Genomic DNA, 17979 nt, shown 5'->3' on the forward strand with positions numbered 1-17979 from the left:
GCAGTTTCCTCACCGAGCTGCTTCTTTTTCTGAGATACTTTATAAACTTCTACATACTCCCTTAAAGCTCCACTAGGAGATTTTGTGCTCGTTGGCTCCCCCTACAGTTGTAGAGTGTAATAAATGTTTCAGGTGGATTAGTTTCTCTTTCTCGTTTTCTGGCTTTCACAGACATATTCAGCCTCTTTCCAGCTTCTGCCAGAGTGTCTGTATGTTAGTTTGTAAAGAATGAACCAGTAGTCCTTGTAGAACTGTTAGAACTAAAGGTCGGAAAGCAGGTCGCAGTTCTCGCGCGCGTTGGTCGCAGCCGCTTTGGAAAATTTTGAGTCTGGTTTGAGCTCAGAGGAGCTCCGTCACAGACACGAGAGCACCGCTATTCCTCCTATTACACCTCAGTGCAGCGCTGCAGTGAGTTTCAAGCTGTAATTTTACTTCTTTAAAAAGATCAAAAATCAAGGAAATCCTACCTAGTGCTGCTTTAAAGGTCTCCTTCAGCTAAAATCCATTTTTGCTTGTTCTTTGTGAAATACAGTAGGTCTTTGAGTTTTATATGCATACTGCACATGAAACTGTTCTTCAACCTCCATTGTCTGCAGTAGCTAATAAAAAAATAAAATATTCAGAAAAAGGAGTCGATCAGAAAAAGCAATGTGTCTACATCAACCTGTAAATTAGCATTCATGGTCTCGCCCACCTTTGCTTGGGACCGCCCACAGGCAGAACTAAAGCCGGGCTGCAGCAGAGCCGACACCGTCTCATTAGCTAAAGAGCTTACGGCTTCTGTTTACAGCAGCTAGTTAGCGTTAGCTATCTTGTGTAAGTAGTAACTGTAGGTTTAAATGTTTAAATCGTATCTCCGGTTGATTCTGCGTTTTACAGAGACCTTAAATATACTATAGGAAAGCACGGTTTGAGAAGGTATCTCAACTTGACAGAACACTGGTCAAAGCAGGCACCATTCGCATTGGATTTTATGATAGAGTGAACTCTGGGGTTTCGACATGGTGAAACTGCTCAAGCACTGAATCACCAAGTCTGTGGGAAGAGTTTAGTAGCATTAGTGTAGCTGGAAGTAATGTTACCAATGCTGTGGGGAGATTGGTAACATTTCTTTCTGTGGCAGGGCCACTTGCATCTCTGAGAGTCTGACGTTAAGTGAAGTTCATAGTTATAGTTCTCTGCTGAAGTGCTGTTAGCCAATCAGAGCGATATGTTTGTATAAATATAAATATTCATGAGCAAGAGCCCAAAAGTTCCCACCTCCCTCTGCACATTGTAGGATCTGCGGTGGAAGGGGTCGACAGCTACAGGTACTTTGGTGTGCACCTGAGCAGCAACCTCACCTGGAGCAACAACACTTCCACTCTTTTCAGGAAGGCACATCAGTGGCTCTACTTCCTCAACTTTTATTGTATTCTTTGATTTTATCTATGTTACATATATATTTTTATTTTAACAACAGCTCTTGTAAACTGTAAACTGGTTCGTGAGATTACAATTTCGTTCCACCTCATGTACCACATGTGATGCAAAGTGTCCTTGAATCCTTGAAATCCTGTCTTTCTTCAGAGACCACTGATGCAGTGATCTAAAGCAGGATTATACAGAAACAACGGAGCCCTTTTTTTACCACAAAAAACAGCTCACATGGCATTCATTCATACTAGAGACACAACTAGTCATTTTAAAAAGAAGTTACAAATGATGGAATGAGACCTTTAATCTAACGAATGAATTTAACCACCTATATCCTCTCATTTCTAGGTTATACACTCAGAGTGCCTTCAAGAACGAGATGTTGACCACCACCATCCCAGAGATCCAGCGCACCAACCTGGCTAATGTGGTTCTGCTGCTGAAGTCTCTGGGAGTGCAGGACCTGCTGCTCTTCCACTTCATGGACCCGCCCCCTGAAGACAACATGCTCAATTCCATGTACCAGCTGTGGATCCTGGGCGCTCTCGACAACACGGGTAAGAAGCAGTAAATTCCTGTGGGCAACACACACACCTTACCCAGTCCCTGTTTTCCATGTTTTGTCACATTACACCCACACACACAAATATATTTAATTGAAATTTAATGTGAAAGCACAACACAAAGCGGTATACAAATGTGAAGAGGAAAGAAAATTATGCACGATTCAAAACATTGTTATTGTAATTTGACAAAATATGGACAAAATAAGTTCAAGTGTTATGAATACTTGTGTAAGCCACTGTAATGCAGATTTTTTTACTTTTCACAATAAAAAAAATGTAAGTGAGCTTGCCAAAGAGCGAATTGCCAAAGAAGCATAACGGTCCAGCTCTCTAGCGAACACTAGCCAGTTAGCATAACAAGCTAACACACTGGAGCGACAGTAGCTCAGCTTTGAGGAGTCAAACGCTTGCCTCGCTCTGTTCTACCTGGATAAACATTACTGTATTTTTCTGACTATAAGGCGCACTGGATTGTAAGGTATACTATCAATATATATATTTTCATATATAAGGCACACCAGATTAAAAGGTGCATTAAGGGTCACTAGTAGGGATGCCTAAATCAAAGTAAACAAGGGTGTCGCCATGCTTTCCTTCTAATTGATGCTGTGTTACTCATTTGGTTTCCACAGTGTTGCTAGCTGGTGCTGTGGTGTTGCTTAGTGGTTGCTAGACTGGGAAAAAATCAGCTGGAAAAAAATAAACCAAATATCTTTTGGTTTATATATATGTCTCAACCAAGTTGAGACATATACTAGTGCATCGGAAAAAATCTAATCATTAAAAATGTCTATTTCATTTACTTCCAAATGTGAAACACATGTAGATGTATTACACACAGAGTGATCTATTTTAAGAGTTTATTTCTTTTATTGTCAGGGTTCGTACAGTCATGAAAAACCTGGTTAAGTCGTGGAATTTTGGAAAAATAAAAATATGCAGAAAGTTTTGGGAAATCCATGGAAATCTTTGTGTTTCTGTTTATTGATGGAGAAAATCTATATTGAGCAAATATATAGGTTAGTAATTTTAATTCAGTAATTTAGCCAAACACAATGGAGTTCTCAGGAACTAACACACATTTTATTATAAAAAATTGTGTGTCAGATTAATTTTAGGCCTAATTAATCAATCTTTGGTTTGATTGTCCATGTCTCCACTGTATTAAAAATTGTATGGTTATGAAAATTTGCCTTGAAGGCATGGGAAATCATGGAAACGTATTGGTTGTACATTGTATTGTTGATTATGGCTTACAGCCAATGCAAACCCAAAAATTATTGTCTCAGAAAATTAGAATACCAATTGGTACTTTTGGCAGTGTGCCAAATCCTGCTGGAAAATGAAATCCGCATCTCCATAAAAGTTGTCAGAAGCAGAGGGAAGCATGAAGTGCTGTAAGATTTTGTTTCTACAATCAGTGATGGGTTGGAGAGACATGTCATCTGCTGCTGTTGATCCACTGTGTTATATCAAGTCTAAAGTCTCATTTTTTTGAGGTGCACTCTCGTATATGGTGTGAATGTCCTTTAGAGTTTGTGATGATGGGTCTGAATGTGGGATTTTTGGGTACGGTCTCGCTCGCTCTGTGTTAACAGCAGATTATCTCTGATTAAAGCTCCAGCTCGAAGTGTCCACTCTGCTTTCCTCTGCATTTCCTGCTAAGCTTCTTATTCTCCGCCGTGTAATCGCAGGAATCTGAGCCTGTGGAAATCTCATGATCTTAAACCTGCTTGATATGATGATATTTCATGTGCTGAACTGAGTTTTTACATTGGATGTTCATTTTTCTGCGTGTTAGGCGCTCTGACTCCCACTGGGCGGCTGATGGTGGAGTTTCCTCTGGATCCAGCTCTGTCCAAGATGTTGATCGTGTCGTGTGATATGGGCTGCAGTGCCGATATCCTCATCATCGTCTCCATGCTCTCTGTGCCCACCATCTTCTACAGACCAAAGGTTCACATACATCTTCTATTATATCATTTTGCCAAAAATCATATAATACCTTTAGCTCATATAAAACCTTTAGCTGATACCTAGGCCTGTTGTGACTATTTATTGTGGCTGACGTGTCTCAGAAACAATTTCGTTAAATGATATTAATGTAATTTAAGACCATTTTATGCCATTGATATACTAGTAGTAAAATAACAGCCTTACACATGGCAAGTGGAATATGCTAGTAACTAACTAATAAAGGAGTGTTTGCTTAACAAATAAAGTCCAACAGTCAGGCCTTTATTGGAACAGGGTCGATAGGAAGCCCAGTCATTGTGGAGATCTGCACAAATTCAGTAGCCAGAATGCCATAAATTCTGTGAACAATATTCAATAGTTTTTGAAAGTTTTTATATTATTTTTCTTATTTTTCTGCTTTTGCATAAATAAAATAAATATATGTTAGTCTTGCTTTTCAAAGTGAGAAAGATCACTTACAAAATAACAATTTTAAATAGATATACCAGCAATGCACAATTATAGACTAATAAGTTTCTTTTTTTCTGAATTAGCTAATTACCGCATTTTTCGTACTGTAAGACGCACATAAAATCCTTTAATTTCCTCAAAAATCATCAGTGCGCCTTGTAAGAAGTAGTAAAGCCACTCCACTGAAACGTTCGTATAACGCTGGATTTCAGCGAAGTTTCTCCAGCACCATTAGCACTAGCCACTAGGTCCCCGTAGAGAGTTGAGTTTTTGTTGGTCTTTAACCTGATCCTAACCCGAGCTAGCACTGCTGGAGCGATTAGCTGCTAATGCTATTGCTCTAGCCTTACTGCTGCAGAAGTTTGGTAATCAAAGCTTACAGCAAATAAGGGAAAGCGCTTTATTCACACATAAATAGTTTTCAGGAGAGAAATCTGTGTAGATTAAAATCGGCCACTTGTTTGACTTAAAAGAAAGTTCTTTTTAGTTTTGTTTACTTAGCTTAGCTTTATTTTACTTAGTTAGCTTCCCCCCACCACCACCACCCAGCGGCGAGACCTGCTGAATTAGAAGTTCCTTATAGTGTCTCTTAAAATGCGCCTTATAATCCAGCGTGCCTTATGTATGAAATCAGACCAGAAAATAGAATTTATTGATAGTGCACCTTATAATCCAGTGCAACTGTAGTGCGAAAAGTACGGTATTATAAAACGTAATGGTTCATCTAATATTAGAGATACAGCAAGTATTTAGTAACATGAGGACTCCATTTGTGTTTATTAATTAGATTTTCCTGCACTTGAGATCTCTCGTGCTGGGCGGTTCATGTAATATAAATGTTTCTCATTGTCCGTCAGGGCCGTGAGGAGGAGAGCGACCAGGTGAGGGAGAAGTTTGCTGTACCTGAGAGCGATCACCTGACCTACCTCAACGTCTACCTGCAGTGGAAGAACAACAACTACTCCAGCATCTGGTGTAACGAGCACTTCATTCACACCAAGGCCATGCGCAAGGTACCGCACCACCTCCTCCTCCTGCACTTTACACTCATCCTTTAACCTTTTCACATTATTATTATTATTATTATTAACAGCTTTTTAGTGAACAGCTTTTTAGTACTGGGCTTGTCTCAAGATCTTGTTCACCATGTATACAGTATAAGTCAAAAGTTTGGACACACCTCATTCAGTATGTTTTCGTTCTTTAATTTTGTGATCAACTTTTTATTTGCTTTTCAAACTTTTAACTACAGTACATTAGACACAGACAATATTCAAATCAGAGATAGAATTCTTACTAAAGAACAAGTAAATAACAAACAGATAAATCAAAAAAGAGCTACACAATCCTGAACTAAGTCATATAAATTCTCCCAATTACTGATTCTTGAACATTTAGCTTTAAGTTTAGGTGTTAAATATTCCACTCTGACTATATATGTACTATACTATACTATGTACTATGTACTGTAACTAGAGGTTTATAAATTCATAGCAAAGTTGAGGGGAAACTCAAAGTTGCAGGATTGTTTTCTTGGTGGCTGTGAAACCTGTCAATTACATCTTTATTTTTATTAAAGGCGGAGTTTGTACACTCATGAAAAATACCAATGATTAGTCCAGGTCTGGATAAATTTTGGAAAAAAAAAAAAAAAAAAAAATACCCAGAAAGTTTTGGTAAAGTCATGGAAATGTACTAATTCGACAAATGAATTTTTCTGTTTAGGTTTTAGATCAGATTTATATCAGGGGATTAATGTGGAGGATAAACACTTTTTGGTACCACTTTAAAATAAGACTAACTTTCATCAGTTATGTGGCTGTGGGTTCACTATTTGGCAAACAACAGGTCCCCGTACATTTCTACTTATGCGTTATAACTGAATGTTACTGATTTTTAAGGCATTTACAACCTAATTAGTAACGATTAATAAACTAAACCATTTATAAATCCTTTATAAAGGTAGTCTTATTTTAAAGTGGTACCCACTTTTTTACTGTTTACTATGTAATTCCATATGTGTCCCTTAATTGTTTTTATGTCTATAATATTAATCTACAATGTAAAAAATCATCAGAAGGTTCAGACTTCAGAAGATGTTCATACTTTTGACTGGTACTGAATGTCATATGTCACACACACACATTTGTGGACACCCGTTCTGAACGATTACCAATAAGTTGATGCATTATTTAGACACACAGTGTTTGAAGACTTATTCTACAACAGTATTGGATGCAGTATTTAGAGTCTGTAAAAAGTAAAACATTATTACAGCACTGAAACACTAATAACTGTGCTTGTTGTGCTGCTGTGTGCTGCAGGTGCGGGAGGTGCGAGCCCAGCTGAAGGACATCATGGTGCAGCAGAAGATGAACCTGACCTCCTGCGGCTCTGACTGGGACGTGATCAGGAAGTGCATATGTGCGGCTTATTTCCACCAGGCAGCCAAACTGAAGGTACGCAGATTACGAATATTTTCACACCTGAGTTCAGACCAGTTTGTTTTCCATTGTTTTTTTTTTTATTTGGTCCAGTTAGTTTAGGTTTCACACTGCAGTTTACTGACTAAGACCTGTGCTGGGGACTGACTGTGTCTCTCTAAACTGTGTAGAAGACAAGTTGACTTTCCAGGTGTTGTGCCAAATTCTGCCTTCAAAAAAGAAATTGACTCACCTGACTCCCAGAATATCCCCTGATTTCTTTTACTTTAGGGAAGAAACACACTGCAAACATCCCTTGTAAAAGATGTGTATTTATTATATATTTTAAAAGTGTACTTAACACAGAAAAGTACATAATTTTTAAAAATTAAAATATGTACTATTTTGAAACAACTTATGGCAACTTAAGTATATTTCATTTAAAAGGAAGCTATATTTATATTTCTGTTTTTGAGTGCTTTTTTCGAGACTTCTGCGAACCTTAAACACCTTTTTACTACACTTGAAGTATATTGTAAATATATTACTTTGCATATATTGCGTACGCCTTAATGCTACTGGACAAAAAGAATAGACTAAAGTACATTTTAAGCAATATGTAATACCACTATGTTAACACAACATTTTATGGGAATTATTATAAAGTATATTCAATTGAAAATGTACTTTTAGTATTCTTTACCTAATTTGAACATTATTTTAATACACTTGAATATACTTCCTTTTTAAAATGGTTCAGACCACTGTTTGAATCCAAATTTGGTTCTTTTATTCAAGGTATGTGCTTTATGGCACCTTTCAAATCTGCTTTTTTGTTTAAATCAGCCACATAACGTAGGCCCATTTCACCCAATGCCCCTTTCGCTTAGCCATACCCCTCAGTTTTGTGTGTAATGCTTAGGCGTAAATATTCTTAGGTGTCAATAAGGTCAGATAGACAAACACAGATTCTCACACTGTCCTGCAGCGATGCTGATCTCGGCGTGTTCAGTACACTGTGTTTCATTTAGGAACTTCATGAGTTAAAGAGAAGGACAGACAGAGTGCTGTAAGGAACTTTACACAGCTTTTAAAAGCCCTGAGACACACACATGGTCTCTCTTGGGGTAAAACAGCCTGTGTTTGCCTCTGTTGTTTAAATTCTGTGTTTGTGTGTTTGCAGGGTATAGGGGAGTATGTGAACGTCAGGACCGGGATGCCCTGCCACCTCCACCCCACAAGCTCTCTGTTCGGCATGGGCTACACCCCCGACTACATCACCTACCACGAGCTGGTCATGACCACCAAGGTACTGAACCTGTCTCTCTCTCTCTCTTTCACTCTCTCTCTTTCTTTCTTTCTGTCTCTTTCTGTTGATCTCTCTCTTTGTATTTCTCTCTCTTTGTCTGTCTGTCTCTCTCTCTCTCTGTCTGTCTCTTACTCTCTCTCTCTCTCTCTGTCTGTCTGTCTCTCTCTCTCTGTCCGTCTCTTACTCTCTCTCTCTCTCTCTGCCTGTTTCTCACACCCCTGCTCTCTCACACTCACACAATATGGATTAGAACATTACTCAAATATTCACTATTCACTGTATACCTGTAACTCTACCTCTTCACTACTTTACAACTGATGCTCTCAAACACATTAAGAGACAAGAAATTCAAGAAATTGAACTCTTGATGAGTTCAGCACAGCTGTTAACTGAAAGCTTGAATTCCAGGTGACTCTACCTCCTAAAGCTGACTGAGAAAATCCAGCAGAGATGTATAAAACTGTAATTTAATGCAAGAGTTTTTTTTTTGTTGTTCAATAAATAATTCCATGTTTTTCTTCATAGTTTAAATGATTTAGCATGAAAGACTGGCACTGTATATAGTGGAAATTCCTAATCTATACACTGTCTTGTATGGATTTCTTTGGTAATAATTGGTCATATTAATATAGTATTAAAGCCTGTATTGAGGTTTGGGGTTTTGCGCTGAATCCGGTGTCCCTGTTGCAGGAGTATATGCAGTGTGTGACGGCGGTGGACGGTGAATGGTTGGCGGAACTCGGCCCAATGTTCTACAGCATCAAACACGCCGGCAAGAGCAGACAGGTAAGACCCAGGCATTAACAGAAGAACACGCTCTCTTCCACACAGAGGTCTCAGTTCATGTTTTTTTCATTCCTTTTAAAATGTCTAGTTGTGGTCTCTAGCATAAAGGACTGATTGTAAGTTAGTTTTTGTAAAAAAAAAAAAAAAAAAAAAGGGCTCTGGTGATTTGGTGTAACGCTGCTTTAGTCTGGTTGAGGAGGGGAGAAACGATAGAATTTTTGCTCCTGCTTATGAATATTCATACCTCCAAACATATTGCCTTTGATTGGCTAAAAGATAAAAACATATTATAATATACATTTTTACTCTAATAACAGTCTTTGTAATGTCGTATGTTACTTTACAACATGTATAATACCCTGCTAAGTGCAGTTCAGCCACTGATCTAGTCTTAGAGTCTCTGTACAACACCAAATCCACCGGAGATCCTATTTAAACTTATAGATACTTACACACATAAGTGGGTAGTCCAAGTCCAGAAGGTAAAAAGTTCACCCCTACCTATCTTAATTGTATTTTGCTGGTGGTGTTCCTCCATAGACAAATTATAAGCATTTGTTTCTTAGCTCTGAATTACTGGGTAAAGCATGTGTATGTTTATATATATAGTATATATATATATATATATATATATATATATATATATATATATAGTGTATGTATGTGTATATATATATATATATATATATATATATATATATATATAGAGAGAGAGAGAGAGAGAGAGAGAGAGAGAGAGAGAGAGAGAGAGAGAGAGAGAGAGAGAGAGAGAGAGAGAGAGAGAGAGAGAGAGAGAGAGAGTTTAGAATTTAGCTCTGCCTGTGGGCGGTCGTGAGTGAATAATTAACAAGTTGACGTAGACAGGGTGCTTCCCCTGAACCCATACTTTGTCTTTATTTTTTGATTAAAGTAACTTCTGATTTGAGGGTATCTGTAAAAGTTTTGGTGCTCTAATATGATATGTTCTTTTAGTGTTTGAAAAGTCATGATTTCTCCTCTCCCTACTATGTAACACAAAGCTGTAATTCCCTTTATTACCTATATATTGGTCTATTATCCAGTCTATTTAATGGAATTTCTGAATCATATGCTATCCATGGCAACATTTTTATATGGTCTGTCAATCTATATTTTCTAACAATAATGTTCCACATCCTCAATGTGTGTTTCGCCCAGGGGTTGTTCATTTCTTCTATATTTCTTGATGTATATAGCTTGTATAGGGATATTTTGAGTTGTAAAAATCTTCATAGATTTCTATTGTTTTCATCTCTTCATCCTTTTTTATCTCTTTTAGGAGAACCGGCGGAGAGCTAAAGAGGAGATCACCAACATGGAGGAGGAGATGTCTCTGGCCGAGCAGCAGCTCCGGGCTCGGAGAGAGGAGCAGGAGAGGAAGAGCAGCTTGGGCAGCACGAGGTACGGCTCGAACTCCGACTCCACACAATTACTCTGCACTCACGCGTCTGCATACAGAGGAGGATTTACACTCGTCTCCTCTCGCGCTCTTTAAAACCGCGCTCACGCGCTCTCACAAAAACCCTAATCATCCCATTTGGGAAATAGTCAAAAGTCTGCTGTGCTGAAATAGTAATGTTGCAATTTTGGGAAGACTATTATCACCACCCCCCTCAAACACCCCCCATCCCTCAGTCTCTCCGTCCCTCTCATCCCTCGCTCCTCTCGCCAGCCCGTCTTCTTCTACTCGTCTCCCGCGTGATGAGCTTTTCTCACCTCTTGTCTTCACCGCAGAGGAACAGTAATAATATTGACTCCTCGCTGACCCCCATTACTGTAGCAATTTACACGCCGCCAACGCAGACCAGACACACCCGCCTTAATTTCCAGATTAATCCCAGAAATTAATTTCACACACATCTGCCAAATCCACGAAAAGAAAGAGACGGGTGCCGTAATGTAACATGTTAATAATTAATCAGTACATTTTATCTCTATATCGAGTTTTGTTTTTTTATGGCCGACAGGTCAGTAGCCATTCTGAAGATATCGTATTAAGAGCTACAGCTTTCCCCATACAGTACCAGAAAAAAGTTTGGACACGCCTCTTATTTTATTCAGTGTGTTTTCTCTTGATTTTTATGAGTTTTTATATTGTAAATTCAATATTGAACACTGTATTAACACTAAAGTGTTAAAATAGTATTTATCTTTGAGGACAGATCTGCACACTGTTGGTATTTTAATCTCAGTGTCTTCATGAGGGAGAGTCACCTGGAATAGTTTTCTCAGCATCTTGAAGGAAGGAGTTCCTGGAGGTGCTGTGAAGCTCCAGCTCATCACAAATTACCTCAAATCACCTTCTCAGTTCAGGTTTAGATCAGGGGATTAATGTTGAGTACAAACTTTTACTATGTAATTTCATGTATGTCTCAATAGTTTTTAACATGAATGAGAAGGTATGTCCAAACTTTTGACTGGTACTGTACAAAATCCCAAACTGTCCAATCTATCTGCATCCACTATCAGAGGCCTTACTCCCATCATTAATTGACATAGCCTTGCCATGAGCACACTGACCATTGTTTAGCCTCACTCACCAGATAGCACCCTACAACTTATACAGGTGTGGGCATTCCCAAATCAACAGTTGATCAATTTACATACTGATTTCTAGCAGTTTCCCAGCAATTGCTACGTCAAGATTTTTCCTGTTGCTGACACAAATGTGTGCAAATGCGCACACACACAGGACGCTTGTTTTTAGTCCCTTTAAAGAAGTAGAGAAGTATTGCCAATAGAATAGAACTAGAAGTGTTCTCTATAATAAAGGTGTTCCATCTATTACTCATTTGTGGTGTTGCAGAGTTTGGGATAAGGTGGGATTGTGATCATCCAGCAGCTTTGGCAGAACAAATTGTCGCTGCAATAAAAGCAGGATAAACTCTTGAAAAACGGGTCTCAAATAGTGTATCAAATATCGCGTAGGGTCGATTTTCCAAACAGAGATTACTGTATGTTCCTTTCAACAGAAAATCTACATTGAATATGCTGTGTAGTCAAAGACTAGTCCTAATCCCTGTCTGGATACTTGACCCAACTGTCTTAACTGGTGAGGGTTAAAGGAGAAGTCTGGTGTGACGTGAAATTAGTGGTGTAGTAAACATGAGTACAAACTTTTGTTTAAAAGCCCACCTCCATTCACCCCCAGCATTTCCAAATACACCATATAAACAGTGTGCTTAACAATATTTCTGTAGGTACTGTGTGTCAAAAAATACAAGGAATTAACTCAGATTGCAACAGTAATATTTTGTATTTCTAATAAATAATTCTACCCAAGTGTAGAACTATTGTGAGCTTGTTAGTAGTGTGAAAAGATCCATTTCTTTGCATGAGTAGTAACTCTCTGCCCATCACTACTGTTGTAAGCCTGTTGGAAGCATCAGCTAAACGCGCTGTATTTCTAAATGCTGGAGGTGAATGGAGGTGGGCTATTCTCTAAAAGTCAAGGTTCATACACTTTTTAACCAATAAAGTTCCATTATTTTTTCAGGACTTACCCATGTGTTCAATGCTAATATTTAGGACCATACAATCTTTAAAACATCAGTGCAGACGTGGACAATAAACCCAAATGTCAAAAAAATTAAGGAATATTGACACAATCTTCAATAATAATAATAATAATAATAAAATGTGTCAGATCCTGAGAGCTCCATTGTGCAGGGTGATATTACTAAACTAACTGAACTGATGTGTATATTAGCTCAAAATAGCTTCTTTTTCAGTCAATAAATAGAAACACACATTTGTAGAATGCAAATTCCCACGACATTCCCCAAACCGGAAATTGCTATTTTCAAATTACTTGACTTTTCCAGGGTTTTCATGACTGTGTGAACCCTGAAAAGTATCTCCTTTAAAGTACCAAAGACCACCAATAAACATGACTATCATTTATAACATTATCATAGTAATAATAATTAAACATATTAAGGTAAAGAAAGCCCACTCACATTTAATCCAAAGTCCTAATATGTCACAGCAGTTTTGAGCATGTACTACAGAGCTGTAGGCGTGAGTACAGGGTACGGGCAGGGAGCTGAGGGGCTGGATCTCAGCGGACGGATTGACTGGTGATCCACAGGGCAAGGTTAGAGTGGTTTAGTGTGCTGGATACCGGTGACCGGAGCAGAGCTGTAATTAAAGATGATAGATCACACTGCCTCCAGGTCCCCACGGACACACACTGTCCTCCTGTCCTCCACCGTCTCCTACAGACGTCCCTACACCGTCCTAAAACCACCATCACCACCACCCACCGCAGCTCCAATCTCTCTCAGCTTTCTTTAACTACACTGCACTGACTGACTGCGATGTGTCTGAGTAGATATCAGTGTTTTTTTTAAGGATTTTAAGTGTTGTAATGTTACTTAAACATGCTGCTGTTTTGGTGTACAGTATAGAAACAGGCACATAATGGGTTCATGAAATGTAAAGTATTTATCGAATAGTACTGGATAGCAGTAGTTAAAAGTTACTTTGAGTAATGCTTAATAATGTTTGTGTAACTGGGAGCTGCTACTTTGGGCTTTGCCTGTATTGTTAGTAACTCATTTTGTGTCCAGTTATTTAGATTTATATAATGACAGTAATTGGGACACCAATAGTACAGTCATACCAGCGTTCTTGCACCATTTTAAAAGTCAAATTTAGTGCTTTTTAAGACCATTTTAAACTGCAGTAAATATGTTTTAAGACCCAAAAATGTAGCCATATTTTCTTTGGTAGAAAATAATTGTTTGTATTGAAAATCAAAAATTAACACGGCTAACTCGCTGCTAGTGTTACTATGTTAGCTAGCTCTCCACTGACCTTAGTTCTCCCCCCGGTAATGTAGCTAGATAACAAGCTGCTCATGTTAGTGTGTTAGCTCGTTCTCTGTTAAGCTTAGTTCTCTTTCCTGTAATGTTAGCTACCTCACTCAGTTAGCATGTGTTTTTCCACCGGCATTAACGCACTGAAAATTGAATACCTAGAGCAAATGTCCAATGAATGTAAGCACATTTAAGACTTACCTGGAGTATAATTTAAGATACTTTAAGTCTTTTTAAGGACCTGCAGGAACCCTGTATACTTGTGTACAGTCAGTCAGTGGTTTGTAGGCTGTTATAAATGTCCGTATTTGGTATTCAGATACTTTGTGGTGTTGAAGTTAAAGAAAACACTATATTTACAAAGCCATTGGGATACCCACTCTTTCCAGAATCTAGGCTATGTAAGAGTTTATCCTGCTTTTGGTTGCAGTCAGTGACTAGAATTAGTGAGGTCAGGCTGTTGAATGCTCATCACACCTTATTCCAAACTCCTCCCATTCTAAAAGTATAGGATGAAGCCTCTTCATTCCAGAGAATAGTCTCACAGCTGAAATACTTGGCATTAGGGCTGCAACTAAAGATTATTTCGGTAGTTGACTAAGGTTATTGATTGTATTAGTTTTTGGATTAGTCAATGTGCATTTCTGCCATGTCTTCCTTCTCTAAAAATGCTAAAAGTAGCTGAACATGAGATTTAAAAGGCATTTTAATGTTTGGATTGGGTTTAAACGTGGAAAGTAGTGATATTTAGTAAATAAATATTGTCGCTGTCCAATGAAAAACGCTTATCTCCAAAACAGAAAAAACCTTGTAAACTTTCAATGGAAGTCAATGAAAGAGTTGAATTCGGGTCATTTCGAAAGGTTTCTATTGGTCTGGTCAGTAAGAAATTTTGGCACAGTGTGAGGGACAGTTTGTCTGTTCAAATAATCAAGTAAACTAAAAATGGACAAAAATGGTGTGTTTTTCATAGGACAGCGACAATATGTAATCTGTTGTGTTCAGGCTTTTTTTAAAAGAGACAGACTAAGTTGAGTGTAAACTGTGTGAGTGAGGCATTTACCCATCTCCAATTGTGCTTCTGTCCCCAGCACTTAGTGTAATCTGGAACAGTCACAAATTAATGATTAGTGAACAAATGTAAATAATTGACATTGTTGATTAAATCAATTAATCATTGCAGCCCTACTTGGCATTACATTGGACATGGTGTAATGTATATCTTTTTCAGAGTTCTCTGTTCTATTGGCAATACCTCTCTACTACAGAGACTACACACGGTCAGTGTTTGCATCTGGATCTGAATTGGGTGCAATTTAAACTAGTTGACTGTTCATTACAAGTGCTGTCCTAGAAATATTTGGACATTGGATAGGCCCGATCCCTTTTCCCCTCTGTTTTGTGTGTTCAGGTTAGGGGGGGTCTTTAAAATAGAGATTTTTCAGAGAGAAATGAGAAGCGCTGGAAAGATTGCATCCCAAGGCACCAAAGAAAACCGTCATTTTCAGTATTTTCCTTGTTAAAAATGTTGATACCTACTATATTACCATAGTTTAATGTTTTAAGGCCACGTTCTCTATAAGAAGCATTGGAGAAAAAAAAACACTAGTAGTTCATCTCAGCAGTTAGCTAGCAAGCTTACCCTTTCTACGTTAAACGGTTTACTAGAAGAATAAAGTAGAAGGTAATTTTAGAAATTTAAGGTATGGACGTTAATAATTAACAGGGTTCAAATGGTAATGAAATTTCTAAAGAGTAACTGAGCATTGATAAGGTTAGGAAAAATCATGTAAATTTGCTATGTATAAATGTTTTCTTTGGTTTTTTTATTTCATGTATTACCAGAGAAAAAGCTAATTGAGCTTTTATTCATGTCTGTACTGATGTTGTAACAATTTTATGGTTTAAAGTAATTTTATGGTTGAAGTACTCCAAAGCTATAGCTATCATCTCTATAGGTTTTTGTAGGGTTTCCCCTAATTCTTTGGGGGAAGATTTTATCTCTTCCCCCTTCTAACTCTGTTTCAAGGGAAAGTGTTTACACTAAAAAAAAATAAGGAAAATGTCTTTATAACTACAAGTAGAAATGTGTGTTTTTGCTCTTTAACTCAATTTCTTTCTTTGATTTAATTTCAGGTCAGTAAAGATCTGCACCCCAGGCCGACGGGAGGAGGTGCCCATGACTCCGAAGCGAACCCCAGCTCGGTTTGGACTCTAGTTTTAGCACGTGTTTATTCAATCATATCAAGCAGATCATCCTACAGACTTCAGAGGCTGAAGACAAGCATCCATTTCACAGACTGCTGCAGGTGCACCTTCCTGCTCTGGCCAGCAGTAGGAGCACTTGTATAAGGGAAAGGCAGGGAAAGAAGAAGAGAGACAGTGGGCTGGCAGGATTTTTTTTATTTTGTATTTCCAGGTTCTTTAAACATCTTTGCAGATTTAAATGTATAAACATGTATTTACTTGTCACAGTCTTCAGGTTGAGGGTATCAAAGCTCAGATACACAATGTGTTCTGAGAAAAGGCAAGGCTTTGTTTTGTGATGGGCCAATAAAAATCTGCGGTAGTGTTGTACACTGAGGGTTACACATAACGGTACTCGAGACGGTAATAAACATTGTTAAAAGTAATGTCTCAAATAATTGACGCTTGTAAAGAAAGAAATGTAATGCATAGAATTGTCAACAATGAATAAGATAGTCACTTAAGAAAAGTGTAATGACAAGTGTCAATTATTCAGTAAGTACTGTTATGAGCGTACCTTTATTTTCCATTTCTTGTGTGTTTTGTTTGAGGCTGCATTCTATTTAAACTCAGATGTTGGTGAGGCAGAATCTCTCATGTAGCAAATTTGACCTGCATTTTTTCCACAAATTTAATTTCCTACTTGGGAGATTTTCAGCAACCCGCCAAGATCAATAATTAGACTTACAACTTCTTACAATAGTGATACACACTTGTATTGTGTTTGGATGTGCACAATACATGTCTAGGCTTTGCATTATTCATTATTAAACATGTCCATAGCTAGAGGTGTGTAGCACTGTTTTAACAAGTATGACAACTACATGTGTAATAAACTGTCTGATTTGCTCTGTGTGTGTTGGTGAGATTGTCATACCTGTCTGGCAAGAGCTACCTGTTGGCTGACAGTGCCTCTATGGATATATATATGTTACCATATGTATATATATATATATATATATATATATATATATGCAACGAGACCATACAACGAGATGTAGGATACCGTGGAATATATCACTCGTACATCAGGGTATATGGGTTAACTATCACTATACACATAATGTGTTCTATATTAGACATATCTTCATGATAGTGTGTGTGTGTGTGTATATATAATAGGACCGATAGGTACGTACATACCTAAGGGTCAGTAAATAGTATCTGTGTGTATCTAACATATATCTAGATGGATAGATATATATATACACACACACACATACTACTTAATAACCCTTAGCTATGTATCTATCTATCCTTATATATATATATCTCTACTACCTATCTATCAATGTCTCTATCTGACAAACAACTGTCACTATATACTTACCAACAACAAAATCCTGTGGCATCGCTCCCGACACATGCATCTAAATGGAATGGAGCATTAAACATTATGTGATTAGAGCTAAGCTATGTCTTGTTTATTGGACATTTCATACCTAGTTAAAGTTCTATTTTTTTTTTCCTTTTTATTTTAACACATCACTGAAATGCAAGACTTTGTCGTGGCCCGACTCGCATGAGGACTGCCAGCTCATCAGCAACTCACTGTTGTATTCTTCTTTGTCTCTTGTTTAAATCCCCACGCTCATCATGACTGTCAGGAAAGCAAAAGTTCTACAATTGACTCAGCTATCAACATCAGATCAGTGTTGGAATAAAAACTATACATGGAAGTGAACTGCAGGGAGAGGGGGAGGGAGGTCTTGCCTTTGCATAGATTAGGGCTGTCCCTAACGATTATTTTTTAAACGATTATTCTAACGATTATTTTTTTCGATTAGTCGACTAATCTATTCATTGAGAAACATATTTAAATAATTATTTTACGTTTTAAAGCAAACGATAAATTACTATATTTATATATAATAACAACAACAACAACAACAACAACAACACAAGCCTACTAAACCAAACCCCACACTTATAATCACTTACATGTACAGCACGTTGTTTAGATCTAT

At 37.8% G+C, this 17979-nt stretch overlaps 1 protein-coding gene across 2 annotated transcripts in view; it reads left to right on the forward strand.

Moving 5' to 3' along the window:
- The window catches only part of dhx38 (DEAH (Asp-Glu-Ala-His) box polypeptide 38), a 44788-nt gene extending 27325 nt beyond the window's left edge, over positions 1–17463 (forward strand). For both annotated transcript variants that reach the window (XM_049465611.1, XM_022670072.2), the window contains exons 21-28: positions 1765–1973; positions 3784–3938; positions 5267–5422; positions 6734–6868; positions 8016–8141; positions 8832–8927; positions 10225–10346; positions 15902–17463. In XM_049465611.1, coding sequence (XP_049321568.1) covers positions 1765–1973; positions 3784–3938; positions 5267–5422; positions 6734–6868; positions 8016–8141; positions 8832–8927; positions 10225–10346; positions 15902–15983 — 1081 coding nt within the window. In that variant the 3' untranslated portion in view covers positions 15984–17463. The remainder of the gene's footprint in view (positions 1–1764; positions 1974–3783; positions 3939–5266; positions 5423–6733; positions 6869–8015; positions 8142–8831; positions 8928–10224; positions 10347–15901) is intronic.
- The last annotated feature ends 516 nt before the right edge of the window (positions 17464–17979 follow it).

The sequence above is a fragment of the Astyanax mexicanus genome, chromosome 16 (assembly GCF_023375975.1).
Source record: "Astyanax mexicanus isolate ESR-SI-001 chromosome 16, AstMex3_surface, whole genome shotgun sequence".
NCBI lineage: Eukaryota > Metazoa > Chordata > Actinopteri > Characiformes > Acestrorhamphidae > Astyanax > Astyanax mexicanus.